At 40.6% G+C, this 25155-nt stretch overlaps 1 protein-coding gene across 1 annotated transcript; it reads left to right on the forward strand.

The window, feature by feature from the left end:
• The first annotated feature begins 5555 nt into the window (after positions 1–5555).
• LOC108827828 (receptor protein-tyrosine kinase CEPR1) lies at positions 5556–9184 on the forward strand. The gene is made up of 2 exons (XM_018601326.2): positions 5556–8256; positions 8651–9184. The coding sequence occupies exons 1-2, from the start codon at positions 5754–5756 to the stop codon at positions 9046–9048; spliced, it is 2901 nt and encodes a 966-aa protein (XP_018456828.2). The 5' UTR covers positions 5556–5753; the 3' UTR covers positions 9049–9184.
• The last annotated feature ends 15971 nt before the right edge of the window (positions 9185–25155 follow it).

Genomic DNA, 25155 nt, shown 5'->3' on the forward strand with positions numbered 1-25155 from the left:
TCGGCTGCAATGTACACTTTCTCAAAATCTGGACAGCCGCAAGAATGGAAGAACTCATTCATCTTGTGCTCCCATTCAAAATACTCATCAGGGCCTGATCTTCCTGCAAAATAATAATCTTCTTGCTTCAAAAGACTCCAAGGATGGTTCACCATGTTGCTGTTGCTGAACTGGTTTTCCGTATCTCTTTATTTTTTTTATTTTTTTAACAGAAACTTAGAAAAACAAAACAGAAAAAAAGAGAGGAAAATAATTTTTTTCTAGGGTTTCTTTGGAGAATAGAATGAAAGAAAAAAAAAAAAAAAAAAACAAAAGGATAGATGATATGAGCTTTTGGCTCTGATACCAAATGATACAGCCTCAGAATCTCATTTTAGCTTTTCTCACAAGAAATCAAAAAACTAGGGCTTAAATGGATTGAAGATCGCCACTCAAAGATGTGAAAGACTTTGAGATAAGATTATGAACCAGAACCTAAGTGAATCTCACACAAAGATAAAGGCTCCAACTTACATCCTAAGAAAGAATCTCACATAACTTAGAAATAATAAGAACAAGCATAAAAGCTCTCAAGAGAAAATCTCACTTTTTATTCAATACTCAAGTCTGATTTTACAATGAAATGAGAGGAGGTTTATATATAGCTCTTGGACAAATGTTTCAGATCAAAAGACATAAATGAAAGGAGGATTTTTAGGGTAAATCATCATTAAGAAAGAATCAAATAGGCTGGTCAAAAGGCTGATTTTAAGGGATTTAAATCTGCTTATTAATGAGTTTTGACCAAGTCTTTAATACTTTTGGACAGATCTTTTGGAGCTGATAAAGAGGCTTAAGTGGTGACCTTTGTTTGGGGACAGACAGCTGAATAAAACGAACCATAGGTTTGATGTCGTCTAGGTTCATCCAAGTCCAAACATGGAAAGTCTTGTCTACTTTATGAGCAGTGGATTTGATGTCCGCATCATGCGAGTTCTGCTGCATATATGATTTGGATCAATTCATTTTGTAGATTGCTTTTTATAAGGATTGTTGACCTCTATAAATTTGAGTATTTGTAAACTTACCAGTGGGGCATCTATGAGCAAGCTGCTATTCGGAGCCTAAAAACTGAGGATCGATAGGGAATAGGGAATATAGTGAGCCTTCTTAAGTAATGATGAGTCTGATGGAGACGACAAAGTAGAGAACGCTCAGAAAGATGTCCAAGGTGCTGTGTTTGGAGAACTTGCCATAAAGAGACAGAGGAAGACGGTGTAAAAGCTGAGGAACGCTGGTGGTGAAAAGGTGCAGCCTAGGCTCTGGATGCACTAGAGAAAATAAAGAGGCTTGCAGTTAATAAATCCTCTAGACAGATTACTCCTGCTACAGATTGGAATTTTAGTATATAGAATAGCAGCTTGCTCATAGACCCAACTGTCTCAACTGCTTTCTGTATAGCGTTTTTGTTCTGTTTTGCACTGATTTTCTGAGTTTAATAAGTTGCAGGTTGGTGGAGTTCAAGCGTAACGGTGACCTTTAGTTTTCTATTGTTTTGTTTGGTCACTCTTTGGGCTTTGTTGGACAATATAAAATCTGAGTCATAGATTCAAGAATTTAGAATGTTGGTTTTTTCGATGATCGAGAAAGAATGAACAATATATATGTTGGTTTTGTTGAATATGTTTGTTTTGCTGATAAATATAACCGAGATATCCGAATATGAGTGTAACCGAAAAATTTGGTAAATAATATAAAAACGAATATTTTTAAAAATAAATTGAAAACTGAAAATAATCAACTTCCAAACCGAACCGAATTCAATTTTAGTTTTCTTTGGAATTAGTTTTAAAAATTCCGGTTGATCGAAAATCAAAAGTTCGGTTCGGTCCGATTTCAGAAAACCGAAATCGTAGGCCTACTTTTAGGTATTGGAATAATAGCCAAAGAGTAGCACTTCCAACCATTGATACTCAATATGATAATCTATTGAAAATTAGGAGAAGAGAAAATATCTTTAAAATTAAAAGTATTAGATAACCTTTAAAATCTTAAGACACTACATGTCTATTTTTAATTGGTTCATTTTATCAAAAATAATTAATTTTAATTTTATATTTAATTAATATAATAATAATAATACTTTTTAGTTAAAATTTTCTACCTTACAAACTTATCATTAAGATTTCTCTGGTAAAAAGTAGAACGAAAAAACCATACGGAGAAGAAAATCAGTTGATGAGCATGCTGCTTTTTTCAGACAATTATTGAAATAAAAAAATCTATCCAAAAATATATAAACATTAGAAAACTTTTTTTTTGATTAACTATGTACAATATATTTTAAAACAGCACAATTCATGTAATTTAGTACTTAGTACTTGCGTCAACATCATTAATTAGAATTTATTTCAACAACTTCATAGATATTATTTAATAAAATATATTAAAAACTATAGTACATCAAACCACATAAGAGATAAAACATAAGAAATTCACCAACACATAGAAAGAAAAGAATATCAAATTACACTAGTGATCTTTAATTAAACGACACATAATAACATCAAACTACATTACTGATTTTCATAGTAATATTATTTTTTCAAATAATATATATTATATAATTCTAAGTACATTCATGTTCTGAAAGACAATAATTTTTAAGTTACAGTCTTACAGGTGAAAGAAAACGATTATTACAAGCAACTAAGGAGATGATTGAGGGAAGAAAATAGAGCAGGCACGAGGCTTCCTACGGCCGTGAACACCGACGACCTCTGTGTTTTCCGATAGCTTCATGAGTTTAGGGTGTCCATACCTAAACAAGAAAACATCACCAATATGGAGGCGTCCCGTCCCGCGGCCACAACCTTCATACTATTATTTATATTACTTATTTATTATTTCATAAGCTATAAACCTATCTTATAATAACAAAAACAATTGTGTTAAAAAGTAACAATTTTAGAAAGTCAAATTCTTAATTTACCGCAGAAACTCAAAATTATACAAATCTTTAGTTAAAACAGCAAATATAGCTACTACTTTTATTTAAAAAATACAAATTGAAAATAAAATGGTTCTTATGCTAATTAATAATTAAACAAAATTTATAATACATTATCTGCGTGTAGCGCGGAAAAAGGCTCTAGTGATAATAAGATATTTTGGTTAATTTTTTTTAATTTAAATTATCTTTAAACATTAAATCCACATCATTAATTAAACATATTCATCATTAGTTTCAATTAGAAAAAACTAAATCCACATCAATAAGTAATCAACCGTTATAACCTTTCAAAAAAAAAACACAGAGCAACTTCAAACCATAAGAGAATCGTCGAAAAAGTAAGAGAACCGTCATCTTCCCCATTATCGTCGTCGACATTGTGTTTACGAAATCGTTTTCTTCCTCTTCATCGAACTAATTCTCTCTTTTTTCTTTGCTAAAATCATTTTCTCCCTCTTCGTCGAACCAACTCTCTCTGTTGTCTTCTCCAATATTGTCTCCCCGAAATCGTTATCTCCAAACGTATTTACGAAATCGTCTTTTTCCGGTAGTGTGGCTCAGTCTCCGGTATATTATATTTCATCTGAGTTATAAAAATTGTTGCATCTGAGTTAGGGTTTTGTTGCGTCTGAGTTAGGGTTTTGTTCCGTCTGAGCTAGGGTTATGTTATAACTGAGTTATTGTTATGTTGTGGCTGGGTTATTGTTATATTGTGGTTGAGTTATTGTTATGTCATGGTTGAGTTATTATTATGTTGTAGTTGAGTGTTATGTTGTGATTCGGTTATTGTTGGGTTATATGATCAGATGGATGTTCCTGAAGTGAAATCACGGGATTACCCTTCAAGACTTTACCCTGAATGATCTTTTAACTTAGAAGATAAAGATATTAATCACAATTTATGTTTAGGAGATTTCCCTCACATTAGAGAAACATTAGGACTTGATGTTTGGGAAGAACTGGTGAACTCTTCCATTGGAGTAGTTGCTAGGTTAACTGGACGCAAAAGCGTGTAGTTTGATAGGATCTACACTATTTACTATGTATACAGCTGCAAATACATAAGAAGGAGATATGAAATGTCGTGGTTGATGAGCTTATTAAGTTTAGCTTGTTCGAATTTGGTAAGATCACAAGGTTAAAAATAGTTTCAAAAAGAATTTTTGGATTTCAAAATAAAAATTTGTAAAAAAAAAATATTCTAATTCAAACACGTATTATTCAAAAATAATAAAGACAAAAGTTAGTTTTCATTATTTTTATTTATTATTTATGTAGTCTTTTGAGAGAATTTTAATTATATATTTCTTATTAACTTTTTGGTTAAAAAAGGAAAATAACCCTGAAAGTTTAATTGTGTCGTTTTCATTGTTTACTCTGCTACCAGAAAAACGAAGACCACCAACAAATACGAATAACAATGAATCTCCACCTATACATATCCCGTCTCTAAACACCAACCATTTTATTTTCTAAGCAAGATATAGGGAAGAAGAACGTTGAATAGAAAAAGGAATGAACGTCACGTAAAAAATAAGATAAGTTTGAATAAAATTAGTTACGATTATTTTCTAAATTTTTTTCAGATTTAAAAACATAAAATAACCAAAAATATAGAATAATATAGAATAATATTCTACACATGATACAACACATACACAATATTATTATATAAATTCTAACATGTTTAGAAGATAGCATGAAGGTAAGAATTAACTGTTTTATCTGCGATATATGACCAACTAAATGATAAAATAGAAAAAAAGTTTTCTATATGTTTTTCTACAATGAAGTAAAAAGCTTATAATATATATTGTATGTTTTAAATAACATAGCGTTCTGGTTAGAACTGATACACATATTATATATTTAGATAGATCATAGAGAAAAGTTTACAATATGATTAGTAACTTTATAAAACGTTCAATATATGTTAGAACGTCTGTTTTATCCTTGCAAAAATAGTTATAATATATATTATAGAAAATCTAGATCATAACATAATTTCTTATATCAAAACATGTACAATATTCTCATGGTTATATTAATTTTTTCATATTTTTTTGTACTGTATATAATTTTGTTTTGCTTAAATACTCTATATAATTTTTAATAATTATTTTTCTATTATGAGAGTAATTAGGCCGAAAACCGACCAATTAATGCGAAAGTATAAAGAGACAAGTACTATCTCATTATGTCTTATTTTCTCAATCCCCTTATATTATATCAATCTCTAATGTAAGGCTGTGTCCAATGTCTATCAGAAAAAAAAAACTCAAGCCAAAAAAATATGTCGAGACAAGAGCGAGGTTCTTGGACAGGTGATCGTGCACTCTTTAGCATCAGATTCAGTGATATTTCAACTCTTCTTTTGTGATAAAAACAAGAAATTAAAGTAAAGCTTTGGAGGTATAAAGTTGGCTACATACACCTCTACATTATTCTCCATAATAAGTTAGTGGGTATAATCATAAAGCTGCTTTATCCAAAGGAAACATATCTATATGCTCCTTTTCTTCAATTATGTTATTATATTAATACTATTTTTTTTTCGAAAAATACATCTATCTGATTCTGATCGTATACAGAAAAACTTGAACCCTTCTTTCGTTTTATAAGCTCGCATTAATTTCAGTCTTTCAACTCGTAAGCTTTTTTACTTCCCTTCATTTTTCCTCCCAGACGCAAAAGTTATCTCTCTTTTTTTTTTTGCATCCAAAGTTAGCTCCTGCTGCTACCTTTAGGACCTTTTCCTGAAATGCTTCTCAGATTTGTCCCAGTTTTTGTTCTTCTCATCTTTTGCTTCAACAGCAAACAATCATGCGGCTTGATGAGTTCCAACCAACAATCAGAATTCTTCAAGCTTATGAAAAACTCTCTTTCCAGCGATGCTTTGTCCTCTTGGAATCTTTCCGACGAGGTGACTTCTTACTACTGTAACTTCACTGGCGTAAGGTGCGACGGTCAAGGGCTTGTCACCGATCTTGATCTTTCCGGTTTGTCACTCTCCGGGATTTTTCCAGATGGTATTTGCTCTTTCCTCCCAAACCTTCGTGTTCTCCGTCTCTCTCGCAACCATCTGAATAGAAGCAGCAGCTTCCTCAAGGACATCCCTGACTGTGATCTTCTTCGAGAGCTGAACATGAGCTCTCTCTATCTCACAGCCACACTCCCTGATTTCTCTCCCATGAAATCTCTAAGAGTCATAGACATGTCTTGGAACCACTTCACCGGTAGCTTCCCACTCTCGATATTCAATCTCACCGATTTAGAGTATCTTAATTTCAATGAGAACCCTGAACTCGATCTCTGGACTCTACCGGATTATGTCTCGAAGCTCACGAAGCTCACACACATGCTCCTGATGACGTGTATGCTCCACGGTAATATCCCAAGGTCCATCGGGGATATGACTTCCCTTGTTGATCTTGAACTAAGTGGAAACTTCCTCTCTGGCGAGATTCCCAAAGAAATCGGGAATCTTTCCAACCTAAGGCAGCTTGAGCTTTACTATAATTATCACTTAACCGGCAGTATACCTGAAGAAATCGGTAATCTCAAAAATCTCACGGACATAGATATTTCGGTTAGCAAGTTAACCGGAAGGATACCGGAATCGATATGCAGTCTTCCGAAACTCCGAGTGCTTCAGCTTTACAACAACAGCTTAACCGGTGAGATTCCCAAGTCACTTGGTAACTCAACAACCTTAAAGATCTTGTCTCTCTACGACAACTATTTGACCGGTGAACTCCCGCCAAATCTCGGATCTTCCTCGCCTATGATCGCCCTCGACGTTTCGGAAAATCGCCTCTCCGGTAACCTTCCGACCCAAGTTTGCAAATCCGGTAAGCTTTTGTACTTTCTCGTACTGCAAAACAAGTTCTCTGGCTCGATCCCTGCAACTTACGGGAGGTGCAAGAGTCTTATCCGGTTCCGTGTTGCGAGCAACCAACTCGTGGGACCTATACCCCAAGGAATTACGTCTCTACCTCATGTCTCCATCATCGACTTGGCTTACAACTTGTTATCGGGTCCAATACCAAACTCGATCGGAAACGCTTGGAATCTGTCGGAGTTGTTTATGCAGGGAAATCAAATCTCCGGTGTTATACCTCACGAAATATCTCGCGCCACAAATCTTGTGAAGCTTGATCTCAGCAACAATCACCTGACTGGTCCAATACCTTCCGAGATTGGGAGACTCAGAAGACTAAACTTACTTGTGCTGCAAGGAAACCAACTTGATTCATCAATCCCTGAGTCGTTCTCTAACCTGAAATCTCTCAACGTCCTTGATCTCTCAAGTAATCGTCTCACCGGAAGAATCCCTGAAGACCTTTCCGAGTTGCTCCCAACCTCGATCAATTTTTCAAGCAACCAGCTATCTGGTCCCATCCCTGCCTCCCTGATAAGAGGAGGTCTTGTGGAAAGCTTTTCAGATAACCCTAATCTCTGTGTTCCACCAAACGCTGGTTCCTCGGATTTAAAGTTTACAATGTGTCAAGTGGCTCCAAGAAAGAAGAAGTTGAGCTCGATCTGGGCAATTCTTGTCTCAGTCTTCATTCTACTCCTCGGGGGCATCATGGTTTACTTGAGACAACGTCTGAGTAAAAAGAGAGCAGTGATAGAGCAAGACGAGACCTTAGCATCTTCTTTCTTCTCCTACGACGTCAAGAGTTTCCACCGCATAAGTTTCGACCAAAGAGAGATTCTGGAAGCTCTTGTGGACAAGAACATCGTAGGTCATGGTGGTTCGGGTACGGTCTATAGAGTACAGCTTAAATCCGGGGAAGTAGTTGCTGTGAAGAAACTTTGGAGCCAAAGTAGCAAAGACTCAGCTTCAGAAGACACATTGCATTTGAACAAGGAGTTGAAAACCGAAGTTGAGACACTCGGGAGCATTCGCCATAAGAACATCGTCAAGCTCTTCAGCTATTTCTCAAGTTTGGATTGTAGTCTTTTGGTGTATGAGTACATGCCAAATGGTAACTTATGGGATGCTCTTCATAAAGGCTTTGTTCATCTAGAATGGTCTACTCGTCATAAAATCGCACTTGGTGTCGCTCAAGGATTGGCTTATCTTCACCATGATCTCTCGCCGCCAATCATTCATCGCGACATTAAATCCACAAACATCTTATTAGATGTAAACTATCAGCCTAAAGTCGCAGACTTTGGCATTGCAAAGGTGTTGCAGGCTAGAGGGAAAGATTCAACCACAACGGTTATAGCCGGCACTTACGGTTACTTGGCCCCAGGTGATATCATCTAATACCTCTAGAAACCTTATTTCTCGAGACTGCAATCCTTTTGAAAAAAAATGGAAACGATAAAGAAACTAGAACTTGGCATATTATGGTAACTTGGAGGAAATACTATTTTTAAGGAGTGGTTGATTTTTTTTTCTTTTTTTTTATGAGTGGATTCAGAAAATCAGGATAATGAAAACACAAGTACATAAAATGTTTTCTCTTGTTTAGAAATAATAAATGTTTGATACTTGAAATGCATTTTCGGTGATGTTAGTCGTGTGAAAAAATGTTTTTGAAGAAACCTATTTTCAATTTCATCTCTTTCAACAGTTCATGTTTTTTTCTCATTTAATATAAGTTTTTCTTCGGCTTTTTGACGATATGCATTTGCTAATGGCAGAATATGCATACTCCACCAAAGCAACGATCAAATGCGACGTGTACAGTTTTGGGGTGATGCTAATGGAGCTTATCACGGGGAAGAAACCTGTAGACTCGTGTTTCGGAGAGAACAAGAACATAGTGAATTGGGTGTCAACAAAGATTGACACGAAAGAAGGTTTAATTGAGACACTAGACAAGAGATTATCGGAACCATCAAAAGCCGACATGATCAATGCCTTGCGTGTGGCTATTCGTTGTACGAGCAGATCTCCCACAATCCGTCCTACCATGAACGAAGTCGTCCAGCTTCTGATCGATGCAGCGCCTCAAGAGGGACTTGACATGGCCTCTAAATCCACAACCAAGATCAAGGATGCAATATTATTCGATAATCTTACTCAAACGAGACTCTAGTCCTGCTTTCTTGATGAAGAGGTGTAGCAACAATTCCCATAACTTCTAAACATTCCCTGTATTTATCATACATAAAATTGCTTATATTATCCTTCTATGTATTTAACAAATATCCTTAAAAAGACTTGGGTTTTTATTTTCTGTTTTGCTTCTCCGATTTGAAATCATCGTAGGCAAGAACACAATGGAAGTTTTGTCAGAAAAAAAGTTATAGGAGAGCATCAAACAGTAACTTTTAAGAGTTGCTTTAAAATAACGGCTAGCATCTACATATGTGCATGTAGACCCACTAAAGAATCGTAATAATTCACAAGCTCCTTTTGTATTTACTGTGGACTTTAAATTCATCATTCTTTATTCATAAGTGAGTGGAACTTCTTTTTCCATGGCATGGCATGTAAGTAGATGCTTGATTCTGGGTTCAATGCCTGACGGGATGAGGTAGCATAAGTGGTAAGGGCCTTGGGGGCCAATGGTCATGCTTCTGGGTTCGAACCACCTGGAGGGGAACTACCTCTTCCCTTTCACCAAATGCGGTACTGGGTGTTGGGCCTTGTCCTCAGCCCAGGTATAGCCCTCCCGGGTGAAGTGGACCCCTGCCTGACCGGGCACGGGGGAATGATCCGCGTAAGTGGAGAACCCCCGGATTATCAAAAAAAAAAAGTAGATGCTTGATTCTTTTTTTTTTTAACTTAAAAAAGGGAAACTTATAATACATAGGCTATATATTCGTCATGTAAGTGATCAAGCACAGTTTTCATTTTTAGTTTACCTCTCTCAGCAATTTTTCACCGTAAGATTAAATCTAGAAAAGCTATATGAATCCAACTTGAGAAATTGAGAAAAGGGTTCCTTTTTTTTTCTTCACTAAGTTAAGGTAAACTCCTCTGATGAAATTTTTTCATCTTCTTCAAGAATAGTCAGGAAAATGTCATTTACATCATCATTTTTCAACTTTGGTTGAAATAAAGAATCAACGTTTCGGTAAACAAACACTGAAATTTTGTTGACAATCCATATTAATCATAAACTTTTACTGACCACACCATTTAACACAAATATAACTCAATGTTTTTCCAAAATATTTAAAATATATTTAATAACTATAACACTAACAATAAAACTTTTGATAAGAAATCACTCAAACCAAAATATATAAGTTTTTCATTTTCTCAAAGTAAAATTTATATTATTTTCATTTATATTTTAAAATAATTAGTGAACCATTCGTATAACACTTTACACCGATTCAAGGTGCCATCGGTCGACGCTAGAAGGATAGAATCAATCGACGGCCACTCTGGGTTTATATAACAAAAGCTGAATACTGGACTTGGATAACTAGTAGACTCACATGCAACAGCTAGATATCTTTACATTAGAAAGTTCGAGTTCTAGAATATCCTATAAAACTTTAGCTTCTATGTAATTATAATCACGATTACCTGAAACCTAGATTTAACGCATTCTCATAACTATTTACAAACTCAAAACAATCAATTGTACAACTACTTTTTTCACCTTGCTATTTACTATTTTAAACATATTTACCTAGCTTAATCACTGTTGATTAGGATATATTGTATGCCCTCGTTCTTTGTGGATAAGTACTACAATTGAACCTCTTATCTGAGAGAGTAAAGTCACTCCTTTCGGTAATTTGAGTGACCGTTGCTGAGGAGCTTTGATCGTCATTATATCTTATCTAGTTCGATTGAGTCTAGGTTATTTTTCTTTTTCAAGTTTCTCATAAATTTCTTTTCTTAACTTTTCAGGTGCATGTCCAGCCCAGTAGTACTAGAAGCAACAAGAAAACACTCAATTCGAATAGAGAAACGCACCGCACCGCATCGATCGACAATAACTTCAATTTATCGACCGATACTTGCCGCCAAAAGTCGACCGATACTACCCATCTATCGACCAACACTCCACATCCATCATCGTTCACACTTCTCATCGAACACCGATCGACGCTAACCCGCGAGACATGGTTGCGACTCTAGTTCTTATTTAGGACGAGAATAGAAACCTGCATAACCAGGATGGTCATCTGCATTATGCACCAGGTCAGAGGATGAATGATTAGGGGACTGCAATCCCTGATACTGATGTTGATACCGCTACAGCTGCTGCTCAAGCTGCAGATGAGGCTGCTCGACCCAAAACGTTGGCGGATTACAACCGCCAGTACAAAAAGTATCGGCATTTGTAGCACCCGAAAAACCTTACCACATCATTTTCGTAGCATTTTTATAAATGCTCTGATAGCCACAGCTATAATAGATCTCCCCTTATCGTAACGTATTTTCGTGTGCTATGATAAATATACATATTGTGGCATCAATAATAAGCTATAGAATATTGTTCTATAGCATATGATTCGTGATATGATATACTTTTTTGTGATATATTTTTTATGCCGTGAAATATTTTATAATAACATATAAATAATGCTATTTTCATAATATAATAAGCTATTATTGATTGATTCGAATTGATTAATAATTAAATCAAATTAATTAATAATTGAATTGCAAATTAATTAATAATTGAATTGTAAATTAAGTAATAACTGAATTGAAAATTTTTTTTTGGCAACAATGAACTAGTAGATCTAAGAAGCCACCGGTTCAGATAGCCAAACCGGAGGGACTGAATCAACATATAACATAACTGAAGGAGAACTCCTTGCACCACGTGCAAGCTTGTCCGCCATAGTGTTTTGTGCCCTTAGAATATGTCTTATCTTGAAATTAGGGAAGAAAGTCTTACTGCGGGTGAACTCTTCCATGAGTGTAGCAAATATTGGCCATTCTTCGGGTGAGGACAATATCTTCACCAATTGAGAACAATCCACACAAATACTATGTCTGAAAACTGCAGGGTCTTCATGCACTCCATAGCCCAAATCAATGCTTCACATTCCGCATGTAAATGTGATAGGCTTCGTCGGAGGTTCATTGCCCCCATCATAACATCAGTCGACGCCATTTTCTTGCAGTAACAGCCATGTCCCTTAAAGGCATCTTGTTTCCTCCATGCCCCATCAATATAGCAAATTCTTGATGAATTTACTGTCGACCCGCTAACTTCTGGCTGTACAAACTCATGGTGCTCCTGTACTAATAGTTGCGCTTCAGCCCAAAGTGTTCCTTCTACTTCTGCTCTTCACAATATATCTTGAGGATTTCCATCCTTATTTTGGTGAATTTTTTTATTTCTATTCTTCCATATGTACCATACAATCCAAGGGAAACAATCCGAATCAACCTCTTTTGGAAGCCTCCAAAATAAATAGTCTAAACTTGTAAAAACCAAAGATGATGGAAGTATGCCCGGAGGGGAGGGTATCCGCGATAGTGTCCAAGTTTGTAATGCTGGTGGACACTCAAAGAGAACATGATTTATAGATTCCTCTTCTGCTCCACAAATACTACACCGTAGATCACATTGTATACCACGTGTCTTCAGAGTCTTTGCAACTGGCAAAGTCTCAGATAATACTTGCCACACAAAATGCCTTAGTTTCAAAGAACATCTAAGTTTCAGGAAAACGCAAGAAGGGCATTAATATTTGGTCCATAAGTTTGAATTCATGGACCCCTATCTGGAAATAAAGACTCAGTTCTAAAACCTGACTTAACTGAGTATTTACCAGAATCGGTGAACATCCAACCTTACGTATCTGGCCTTTGTACCCTACTGACTGCTATACCTCGAATAATTTTCACATCCTCTGGATGAAAAAAATATATTAAGAAGCTCCATATTCCAGGAACTATCGTTGGGATTTATAAGATCCCTGACCGTGAGATTTTGATCTTAAACTTGAGATTGATTTTTTGGTAATGCTGACATCGGGCGAGGAGCAGGAATCCATGGATCATTCCAAACGGAAATAGATTGTCCGGTTCCAACTCTTTTGATTAGCCTTTTTCTTATCCAGAGGTCTAGCTGAGCATATACTGTCATGTCCCAAGTTCTAGATAAAGCCATCCGGATGGACCATGGTGCGAGGACAAGCACCAGCCAGGTCATGAGACCAAGGGGCAAGCGTATCATGGTCCAGAAATGGGGTTAAGTGCATCAGGAAGCTGAGACTTAACCAGAATGAAGGAAAGGTAAGCTCAAAGGAGCTGGACAAGTGTTTTGGTAGCTGGCCGTTGAGGTTTGGTAGCTCGGGCAGCTAGGGAAGGAGTGAGGCAAGCTCACAGTAGCTCAGGCAAGTCTAGGACAGCTCCAGTAGCTGGCAGGTCAGCTCACTCAGCTGGGGAAACTAGTGACCAGCTCACCTCAGCTGGACGGAGTGATTAGCTCTTGGGCGGTTGGACCGGACCATGAGCGGTTATGGGTCCGGCTCAGTGGTGGCATGGTCAGGTGAGACCATGGAGCTTGGCAAGTGAGCTAGGTACCTGGAGGAGTGTTGGCAGCTGGAGATCGATCAAGGGGAGCGGTTGGAGGCAGTTGGGAAGCGGTTTGGCCGAAGAGATGCAAAGGGAACCGTTTGTGCCTTTTCGCCCAAAACCGTGCAACCGCTCATCCCAACCGCCTGTCGATGACATTTCCTATAAATAGGAGTCATTGTTCATCGGTTTCAATCACGAAAAACATTAGGCAAACCTCTGCCAAAATTCTACCAGAAAGAAAGAGAGAAGAGACCGGCGGTGAGGAGTGATCCGTGTGGTGTTCCGGTGTGATTTAAACGGTGGAAAAGGCTCAGGCAAGGCCATGGCAGACGGGCAAAGTGATAAGGACAAGAGGAAGGAGTCAGAGAAGGATGGAGGCGCAGAGGAACGCACGCCTAAGGTATTGATGCACTCCGGATGGTGACCGCCCATGACCATGGGTTTATATGGTCTGGCCGGTTGAACCATGATGTGTTGGTTGCATCCGTTTCTTCTTTTCTCTTTGTCAATCTCTCTTCTACCTTATTCTGATGTGATCTGAGGGTTTAAACCCACGGACAAACCCCCAGGGCTTGGATTGGTCAGTGTAATCTCTCCATGGCCTTGGTTGGGGAGGTATGGTCCGATCTCATGGTTCCCAAGGGAATTATTGGGGTTTGGCAATTGTAATCTCTTAGTTGGGATTTTTAATGAATTATCAAAGTGTTAGATTCAATTTATATCATGGATTAAGGGTTGGTCCAATTTGGCCGGTTGGCGGTTCATGGTCAAGGTCGATATGACTGAGGCCGGTTCTGAGGAATCCAATTGGTCCATTCTCTTAGTTTGGATTTATCATGATTTATCATGTATAGTATGGAGTTTCTGGCCGAGTATTTAGTGTGGTCAGAGATGGGCATTAGATGTGATCTAGGATCCGGAACCATGTACTAGTTAGATTGATGTTAGGATATCGGATCATATGTGTATTCATGTGTTGTGGTTTGGTTTCAGGAACAAGCTGTGATCGTGGTAAAGCAAAGGAGTCTTGAAGACTTGGCCGTGGATGGATGTGTGATGTGTGTCTAGTTTAGATGAACTTATGTTAGCCTATAGTGCAACTTGTGTGGATTGAATGATTTGTATGGATCACATTGACTTATATATATATGAAATGATCTTTTCTTTATGCTTCCGCTTTGTATTTGTCAATTACAAACCTCAATTGAATGAAAAAGGACTTAGACACTATTGGACTTAAACCGGCTGAATTGCACTTAGACATGTAGGTAAGTACTTGGATTGGTTGGATCATGGGATCCAGGTTCGAGTTTTACAAGTTGGTATCAGAGCATGCTTGATTCTAGGCTGTTGGGTTAGGGGCAGATCATCACACATCCGGCTGAGTCTCTTGACATTTTTGGTTTAAGTTTATGTTCATTATTGTTGATGTTGTTGAGGTTTAAAAGTGCTGTCAAAACTAATACCTGGTTTGTGTTTGGTTTTGATGTGTCCTAAGGGAACTAAGAGGCGGTCTCGGAAGGCTAAGGATGGGGCTGGGGTTTCTGGTGCTGGAGATGCATCAGTACCTAACCCAAGTGCAGTGTTGACAGTTCCACCTATGGGTCGGACTGGAGAGGCTGTCCTGACTGAAACCCAAGTTAACCAAACTGAGGTTCAGCTGGACGGAGTGGCTGGACAGCTGAATGAGACCGGAAGGCAACTGGAGGGAACTGGAAGCCAGCGAGGTGCAGCTATTGGGCAGCACAGGAATGATCAGGATGGGGAGGCTGAGTCCTCAGAGATTGGTCATCGAGCTGATCCAAACATCAGGGATGGTGTACGGACTGGTCCGGGTGATCGAGGGGCTGAACCTTCCATGCAGGAGATACTGGCTGCCATTAGGCTAATGGGTAGTCAGATGGTAGCCATGACTCAGGTGCTCACCCCAGTGGTAAACTCATCCGTTGGTCAAGCCACACAAGCTCAAGTAGGAGCTGGTGGAAGTGGTGGAGCTGGTGGACGAGTGTTGCCAGTAGCTGAAGTAATTGAACTGGATCCACCATCTGGATCAGTTAAGAAAGTGGATTACTTGAAGGTTCTGGAGCACATATCACGCCTAGGGACAAAGCACTTTGCTGGAAGTGTTGATCCCATGGAGGCTGATGAATGGAGAGACCGGTTGGTGAGGAACTTCAAATCAACCCGGTGCCCTGAGGAGTATCAAAGGGACATTGCAGTGCACTTCCTGGAAGGTGATGCACACAATTGGTGGATAGCTTTGGACAAACGTACCAATGGTTCCATTGAGCGCTTTGCTGACTTTGAAGTGGAGTTTAACCACAAGTACTTTCCTGCTGAGGCATGGGACCGTTTGGAAGCTAAGTTCTTGGACTTGGTTCAAGGGCGTAGGGCAGTAAGGGAGTATGAGGAAGAGTTCAACAGGCTCAGGCGCTTTGTGGGAAGGGAGCTGGAGGATGAGGCAGTACAGGTCCGAAGGTTCATCCGCGGCCTTAGGCCTGAACTCAAGACCTACTGCTCAGTCCGGACCTTCTCCAATGTGACTGAACTGGTGGAGAGGATGGCTATGTTGGAGACTAACCTTGCTGAGGAAGCTAAGCACAAAGTGAAGAGTGTGGTGGTGGCTCCTGGGCAAAGTGGCGACCGGAAGAGAAAGAGGGACCAGGTAGAAGAGGGTAAAACCTCAAGTGGTAAGCCTGTGTGCCCTAAGTGTGGTAGAAACCATTATGGGGAGTGCTGGAGAGCCATGGGTGCTTGCACTCGTTGTGGTAAGATGGGACACTTTGCTCGAGAGTGCCCAAATGTGGGAGGTGACCGGACTTGCCATACTTGTGGTCTTAAGGGTCATCTCAAGAAGGACTGTCCAAAGCAAGCTGATGGACAGAATAAGAACAGGAGTGGGGGTAGCAGGCCGGACCAGAACCGGGGTCAAACCTCAACTCCAAGGGTTTATGAGCTGTCCAAGGATGTGGAAGAGACAGGGCCATTCAAAGCAATCACTGGTAATTTCTAAAACTCATTTGTTTCCTTTCTAGAACTATGCATGGTACGGAACCTAGAATGGTTAGGAACTTAGATGGGGTCTTTGTAGGGACCTTATGTATTGGTGGTGGGGAAACACATGTCCTGTTTGACACTGGAGCCTCACATAGTTTTGTGAGTCCAGAGATGATTGGGAAAGGATTGTTTTGTATTGGTTCAGGGGATGATCCTGGGGTTGTGGTTGCGGCCGGAGGCCAAAGGATGCAATCACAAGGCCTGGTAAGGGATATCCCAGTTATGGTACAAGGGAGGGCATTGCCTGTAGATCTTGTAGTGGTTAGCCTTAAGAATCATGAAGTGATCTTAGGGATGGATTGGCTTGGAAAGAATCGGGCCACCTTAGATTGTCACCGAGGAAGGGTGCAGTTTGAGAGTGGGTGTGGACCCCCGATCAGGTTCCAAGGTATCCGACCAACCTCGGGTAGCTTAGTGGTCTCAGCGGTCCAAGTGGAAAGTATGCTGAGGAATGGTTGTGAGGCCTGGTTGGCGACCATTAGCACTAAGGAGGTTGTGGGGGGTGGTAGCCCGGATGGGATTCAGTTGGTTCAAGAGTTTAGTGATGTATTTCGGGCGCTTCAGGGTGTGCCTCCTGATAGGGCTGACCCGTTCATGATCGAACTTGAACCTGGAACGGTCCCAATGTCCAAAAGTCCGTACCGGATGGCACCAGCTGAGATGGCTGAGTTAAAGAAACAACTTGAAGAGTTGTTGGATAAGGGGTTTATACGCCCAAGTGTGTCTCCATGGGGAGCACCAGTCCTCTTTGTCAAAAAGAAGGATGGGAGTTTCAGATTGTGCATTGACTATAGGGGGCTGAACAGGGTTACTATCAAGAATAACTACCCCTTGCCCAGGATTGATGAGTTGCTAGATCAGTTGAGAGGAGCCAAGTGGTTCTCAAAAATTGATTTAGCATCAGGCTACCATCAAATCCCCATTGCACCAGAGGATGTGCAAAAGACAGCATTCAGGACAAGGTATGGCCACTATGAGTTTGTGGTCATGCCATTTGGACTGACCAATGCGCCAGCAGCCTTCATGAAGATGATGAATGGTATCTTCCGAGATTTCTTAGATGAATTTGTAATCATCTTTATTGATGATATACTAGTATACTCTAAGACTGAGCAGGACTATGAGAAGCATCTCAGGTTGGTGCTGGGACGGCTAAGGGAGCAGCAACTCTTTGCTAAGTTAAGCAAGTGCAGTTTCTGGCAAAGGAGTATTGGATTCCTAGGCCATGTGGTGTCTAAGGAAGGAGTTTCTGTTGACCAGGAGAAGGTCAAGTGCATACAAGAGTGACCAAGACCAAAGAATGCTACTGAAGTTAGAAGCTTCTTGGGTTTGGCCGGATACTACAGGAAGTATGTCAAGGGGTTTGCAAGTGTGGCACAACCTATGACACAACTTACTGGAAAGGATGTGAAGTTCACATGGTCTGATGCTTGTGATAAGAGCTTCCAGGCCTTAAAGACCATGTTGACCAGTGCACCAGTGCTAGTGTTGCCTGAGGCCGACCAACCATATGTGGTTTACACAGATGCATCCATAACCGGATTAGGCTGTGTGCTCACACAACATGGGAAAGTCATTTCTTATGCCTCTAGGCAACTGAGGAAGCATGAGGGCAACTACCCAACTCATGACCTGGAGATGGCTGCAGTGGTGTTTGCTCTGAAGATATGGAGGTCCTACTTGTATGGTGCCAAGGTTCAGATCCTAACCGACCACAAGAGTCTCAAGTACATTTTTACTCAGCCTGAGTTAAACTTGAGGCAGAGAAGGTGGATGGAATTTGTGGCGGATTATGATCTTGATATTGCTTACTATCCGGGCAAGGCAAATCTGGTAGCAGATGCATTAAGCCGGAGGAGAGCTGAAGTGTCAGCTGAAAGAGAAGCTGAGGTATTGGAAGGGATGGTCAGGTCTTTGAATCTAAACACCTTGGTCAGTGAGGATGAACCTCTGGGACTAGAGGTTGTGGATCAGGCTGATCTCCTGAGTAGAATCAGACAAGCACAATGCTTGGATGAGAACTTGCAAAAGGTTGCAAGGAATGACAAGACAGAGTACCAGACGGCCAGCAATGGTACCATTTTGGTACATGGGCGTGTGAGTGTTCCGAGTGACCGGGGACTAAAGGAAGAGATTATGAGGCAAGCTCATAAGTCTAAGTTCTCAGTGCACCCGGGGCTGAACAAGATGTATAGGGACATGAAGAGGTACTACCATTGGGTAAGGATGAAAGCAGATGTAGCTGAGTGGGTGGCTAAGTGTCCAACTTGCCAACTAGTCAAGGCAGAGCATCAGGTTCCCAGTGGTTTACTTCAGAATCTTCCTATACCTGAGTGGAAGTGGGATCACATCACAATGGACTTTGTGACTGGGTTCCCAACGACAAGGAATAAGAGGGATGCAGTTTGGGTGATTGTGGACCGACTGACCAAGTCTGCACACTTCTTACCAATCAGGAAAGGTGATGGGGTGGATGAGATAGTGAAGATCTACATTGATGAGATAGTGAGGCTGCATGGAGTGCCGGCCAGTATAGTCTCTGATAGAGACCCAAGGTTCACCTCTTACTTCTGGAGGGCTTTTCAAAAAGCCTTAGGAACTAGAGTGAACATGAGTACATTCTACCATCCCCAAACGGATGGACAATCAGAAAGAACTATCCAGACACTAGAAGACATGCTGAGGGCATGTGTACTAGACTGGGGCGACTCATGGGAAAAGCATTTGCCACTGGTGGAGTTTGCATACAACAACAACTTTCACACCAGTATAGGTATGTCTCCCTATGAGGCATTGTATGGGCGGCCTTGCAGGACACCCTTATGCTGGACTCAAGTGGGGGAGCGCAGCATAATAGGCCCTGAGATTGTGGAGAGACAACTGAGAAGATTAAGTTGGTCAAAGAGAAGATGAAAGAGGCACAAGACCGCCAAAAGAGTTATGCTGATAAAAGAAGGAAACATCTTGAGTTTGAGGTTGGTGATCTAATCTATCTCAAGATGATCACATTCAAGGGAAGGGCCAGAGTTTCTGGAAGGAAGAAACTGGACCCAAGGTTCCTAGGTCCGTTCAGGATACTTGAAAGAGTTGGGGCAGTGGCCTACAAATTGGATTTGCCATCTGAGATGGATGCTTATCACAATGTGTTCCATGTGTCCCAACTAAGGAAGTGCCTGACTGACCAGGACATTGTGTTGCCTGAGATTCCAAAAGATCTTGGTAAGAACCTAACCTTAGAGACAGGGCCGGTTCGGATCATAGATAGAATGGAAAAGGGAATGAGGAGAAAGACTGTTCCTATGCTTAAGATAGTGTGAGAATTCAATGGCAAAGACATTATCACTTGGGAAACCGAGGCAAGGATGAAGGCTGAGTATCCTGAGTGGTATAGTCAGTATGTGGATGGTGAACCATCAAGTATGAACTCGGGGACGAGTTCCTTCCAAGTGGGGGAGACTTGTCATGTCCCAAGTTCTAGATAAAGCCATCCGGATGGACCATGGTGCGAGGACAAGCACCAGCCAGGTCATGAGACCAAGGGGCAAGCGTATCATGGTCCAGAAATGGGGTTAAGTGCATCAGGAAGCTGAGACTTAAGCAGAATGAAGGAAAGGTAAGCTCAAAGGAGCTGGACAAGTGTTTTGGTAGCTGGCCGTTGAGGTTTGGTAGCTCGGGCAGCTAGGGAAGGAGTGAGGCAAGCTCACAGTAGCTCAGGCAAGTCTAGGACAGCTCCAGTAGCTGGCAGGTCAGCTCACTCAGCTGGGGAAACTAGTGACCAGCTCACCTCAGCTGGACGGAGTGATTAGCTCTTGGGCGGTTGGACCGGACCATGAGCGGTTATGGGTCCGGCTCGGTGGTGGCATGGTCAGGTGAGACCATGGAGCTTGGCAAGTGAGCTAGGTACCTGGAGGAGTGTTGGCAGCTGGAGATCTATCAAGGGGAGCGGTTGGAGGCAGTTGGGAAGCGGTTTGGCCGAAGAGATGCAAAGGGAACCGTTTGTGCCTTTTCGCCCAAAACCGTGCAACCGCTCATCCCAACCGCCTGTCGATGACATTTCCTATAAATAGGAGTCATTGTTCATCGGTTTCAATCACGAAAAACATTAGGCAAACCTCTGCCAAAATTCTACCAGAAAGAAAGAGAGAAGAGACCGGCGGTGAGGAGTGATCCGTGTGGTGTTCCGGTGTGATTTAAACGGTGGAAAAGGCTCAGGCAAGGCCATGGCAGACGGGCAAAGTGATAAGGACAAGAGGAAGGAGTCAGAGAAGGATGGAGGCGCAGAGGAACGCACGCCTAAGGTATTGATGCACTCCGGATGGTGACCGCCCATGACCATGGGTTTATATGGTCTGGCCGGTTGAACCATGATGTGTTGGTTGCATCCGTTTCTTCTTTTCTCTTTGTCAATCTCTCTTCTACCTTATTCTGATGTGATCTGAGGGTTTAAACCCACGGACAAACCCCCAGGGCTTGGATTGGTCAGTGTAATCTCTCCATGGCCTTGGTTGGGGAGGTATGGTCCGATCTCATGGTTCCCAAGGGAATTATTGGGGTTTGGCAATTGTAATCTCTTAGTTGGGATTTTTAATGAATTATCAAAGTGTTAGATTCAATTTATATCATGGATTAAGGGTTGGTCCAATTTGGCCGGTTGGCGGTTCATGGTCAAGGTCGATATGACTGAGGCCGGTTCTGAGGAATCCAATTGGTCCATTCTCTTAGTTTGGATTTATCATGATTTATCATGTATAGTATGGAGTTTCTGGCCGAGTATTTAGTGTGGTCAGAGATGGGCATTAGATGTGATCTAGGATCCAGAACCATGTACTAGTTAGATTGATGTTAGGATATCGGATCATATGTGTATTCATGTGTTGTGGTTTGGTTTCAGGAACAAGCTGTGATCGTGGTAAAGCAAAGGAGTCTTGAAGACTTGGCCGTGGATGGATGTGTGATGTGTGTCTAGTTTAGATGAACTTATGTTAGCCTATAGTGCAACTTGTGTGGATTGAATGATTTGTATGGATCACATTGACTTATATATATATGAAATGATCTTTTCTTTATGCTTCCGCTTTGTATTTGTCAATTACAAACCTCAATTGAATGAAAAAGGACTTAGACACTATTGGACTTAAACCGGCTGAATTGCACTTAGACATGTAGGTAAGTACTTGGATTGGTTGGATCATGGGATCCAGGTTCGAGTTTTACATATACTTCTCCATCCGTAGGAGGAGGAGTAAGATCTGTGATCATCCAAAGGATCCGTGTTCCGAAAATATCTACCTTTGAAAACCTTAGGAAATAAACAATCTGGTTTATCTATCAGTCGCCATAATTGCTTTGCCAATAAGACTGTATTAACATCCTGAAGATCCCTAAAACTCAAACCACCTTCTTCTTTATGTGTTCATGCTTTATCCCATGAAACCCAATGATTACCTTTTTTATTGTTGCCACTACTCAACCAGAAATGAGCCAAAGTACTTGAATTTTTCTTGGTAACCCCTTTGAAAAGTCTAAAGCAAGACATCACAAATGTTTGCATAGGTGAAGCGGATGATTTGATCAAAACCTCTCTACCCCCTCTTGTAAGGAAGCGCACTGTCCAACTATTTACTTTACTATTGACCCTCTCGTTCAGAAAACCAAAAATCTGAGTTTTTGATCCTCCTAGACTTTCAGGTATACCAAAATAATTCCCCAAACCACCGATATTTGTAATACCCAAAAGGTTATGAATGTCCAATCTCACTCCTTCGGGAACCGTATGCCCAAATTGTACCGATGATTTTGAAAAATTAATTTGTTGCCATGAAACCATCTCGTAATCTTTTAAAAGTTTTAAAATGACACCACATTCTTGCACCGTAGCCTTACAAAAAAATAAGCTATCATCCGCAAATAACAAATGAGAGATTGATGGGCTTGCCCGTGCTATTTTTAGACCTGTTAAATGCTTTACCCTTTCCTCCTTCCGAATATTCACAATAAGAGCTTCCATACACAAGATAAAAAGATACGGAGACAGCGGATCCCCCTGTCTCAAACCTCTCTTTGGAACAATATATCCTTTTGGTTGCCCGTTTATTAGGACCATATAACTGACCAATGATATACATTGCATTATCAAAACTACCAAATCCCTAGAGAATCCCATTTTCAACAGAAGACGCTGTAGAAAAGCCCACTCAACTCTATCGTACGTCTTACTCATATCCGTTTTTATTGCCAAAAACTTTTCCTTGCACGAACTATTAGTACGTAGCCCATGAAACATCTCTTGCGCAATGAGAATATTATCCGAGATCAGCCGTCCAGAGACAAAAGCAGATTGAGTCTCTGAAATTAGATTCGGTAGTAATCCTTTTAACCTCTGGCATAATACCTTTGAAATGATTTTATAGCCCACATTACAGTCATCCTATTTGGTCTCGCTGTCTTTTGAATAAGACAGATGTTTGTCATATTAAGTCTTCCATCGAAACGCCCCGTCCTCATAAATTCATTAACCATTGCAACCACATCACCTTAATTATTGAACAGGACTGCTGATAAAAAAGTGTAGTCATCCCGTCTGGACCTGGGGCTTTTTCTGGAGACATCATAAAGAGTGCTCTTTTTACCTCCTCTTCCGTAACAGGGGCCAGTAGCCTAAGGTTCTGGGCTTCCGTCACGCTAGACGATACCTCGTCCAAAAATTCATCAAACTCTGTTGGTGATGAGGTACGAAATAAATCGTTAAAATATCTAGACGCCACTTCTTCCACCTCCGATTAAGAGTTAACCCAATTTCCCCCTCCGGTTAGAATTACAAATTAACTAATAATTATTAAATTAAATTTTACTTTATTAATTTAATTCCAGTTTACAAATATATTCTGGTTTACAAAACTAAACCAGAATTTTTTTGCTGTTGCTGAGACTTAATCCACCTCCCAAGCTCAAGACATTTTGGTGGAGAGTGGCACATAACAGCCTTGCAGTTGCAGTTAACTTAAAGAAAAGAGGGGTACAAATAGATGATATCTGTCAAAGCTGTGGGGAAGATTTTGAAACGTTAAATCATATGATGTTTCACTGCAGAATATCAAAGGAGATTTGGACTTTGGCTCCCACATCTTCTAAGGTTCACGATGAAAATCCAACTTCTCTACACCATAACATCAATGCTCTGATTACTGCTGCAAAAACAAGAAGTTTCTGAGCTTTTGAATTTCCATAGGGTTTGGAGTTATAAGTATGGTTTGGAGTATATGTAGGGTTTGTATTATAATGTTTATAATCTGTGATTATAATGTTTGCTCATTGAACTTTGAGGTTTCTGAGTGCTGAGGTTTAATCTTTAAGTCCTGGGACCGTGATTAAACCCGATTGATACCTCGAACCCAGAGGTTGATGCCTTTGAACCCTGAGGTCCCTGGCAAACCCGAAAGTTGGTATTTGGATTCAGAGATCCTTAAACCCGAAGGTTCTTATTAGACTCGAATTCTTGATCAACCCTTAGGTGATCTTCTTGAATCCGGAGATTCCTTACAGATCTGGAGGCTGTATTGAACCCGAAGGTTATTTATAGACCATGAGGCCGTGTTGAACCCGGAGGTTCTTCATAGACCCTGAGGCCGTGTTGAACCCGAAGGTTCTTTTATAGACCACTAGGCCGTAATGAACCCGAAGGTTCTTTTATAGACACTGAGGCCATATGCATTATGGGAGGTTTGTGATCGTATTCTGTTCCCCATGGGGGAACCACTACCAATCGTGTTATTGTGAAACCGCACTCTTCCACCCGGAGGTATAGGCCACTCTCATGAATCTCAATGCTGCACTCTACCCTTCTGCAGAAAGGTCACGCTTAGACTTATGGTGCTGGCGTGAGCCTGCCCCGCGGAGCGACTTCACACCAGACACACTACTTTCCACGTCTGGATAAGTATTAAATTTTTGGTGCTAACCGGTTTTTTCGAACATTTGCTCCCTGCATATCAGCCATCAGCATCTGATTACAGTACTTTGCAGTTGTACGTCATGCCCCCTGCATTGTATTTAGCTCGTAGCGTCTTTAATGCAAGGTTTGGGTAGCACTAGTACGAGTAGTCCCCACGTAACTTTTGGCTTATAGCCTTTACGCATGGCCCGAGGTGCAGACAATGTAATAGGGTTGATCAGACCTGTTCCTTATATGTCATACACCCATGTGAATAGTCTCACTAGTATATGGGGTTTGCTAAGATCTAAGGTCCCTTAGGGCCTGACCCAGCTAGTATGCCCCTTTAAGTACATTGGAGTTCCTATAACCCCTTTAGCCGTAACTAATAATGTATTTTATAAGTTTAGTCCGGATACGTTATCGCATACATAGGAGTAGGAAACAAGTGTACTTAAATATATAATAGTAGTAGTAATAATATAGAAACCTTGATCCGGAGACCTTACTTTAGAAGTGATAGAATTTGAGGTGCAGGGCGTTCCAGCAGTTAGGTTGGACCTTGCCGACACTATCTTCCAGCTTATAGGATCCCGCCCCCTGCACCTCTATTACCTTGTGTGGTCGCAGACTCACCTTAGGACCCAGTCTCCTTTCGGAAAGGTTCTGGATCTGACCTTCTTGTTATAGCTCTTGGCTACTTTCAACTGG

Source organism: Raphanus sativus, chromosome 9 (genome assembly GCF_000801105.2).
Source record: "Raphanus sativus cultivar WK10039 chromosome 9, ASM80110v3, whole genome shotgun sequence".
NCBI classification, from domain to species: Eukaryota; Viridiplantae; Streptophyta; class Magnoliopsida; order Brassicales; family Brassicaceae; genus Raphanus; species Raphanus sativus.

What these genes read in the sequence shown, in the direction of transcription:
- LOC108827828 (XM_018601326.2), top strand. Translation starts at nt 5,754, where the DNA reads ATGCTTCTCAGATTTGTCCCAGTTTTTGTTCTTCTCATCTTTTGCTTC. An exon ending in TTACGGTTACTTGGCCCCAG is followed by an intron (nt 8,257 to 8,650) that starts GTGATATCATCT and finishes TGCTAATGGCAG; the next exon opens with AATATGCATACTCCACCAAA.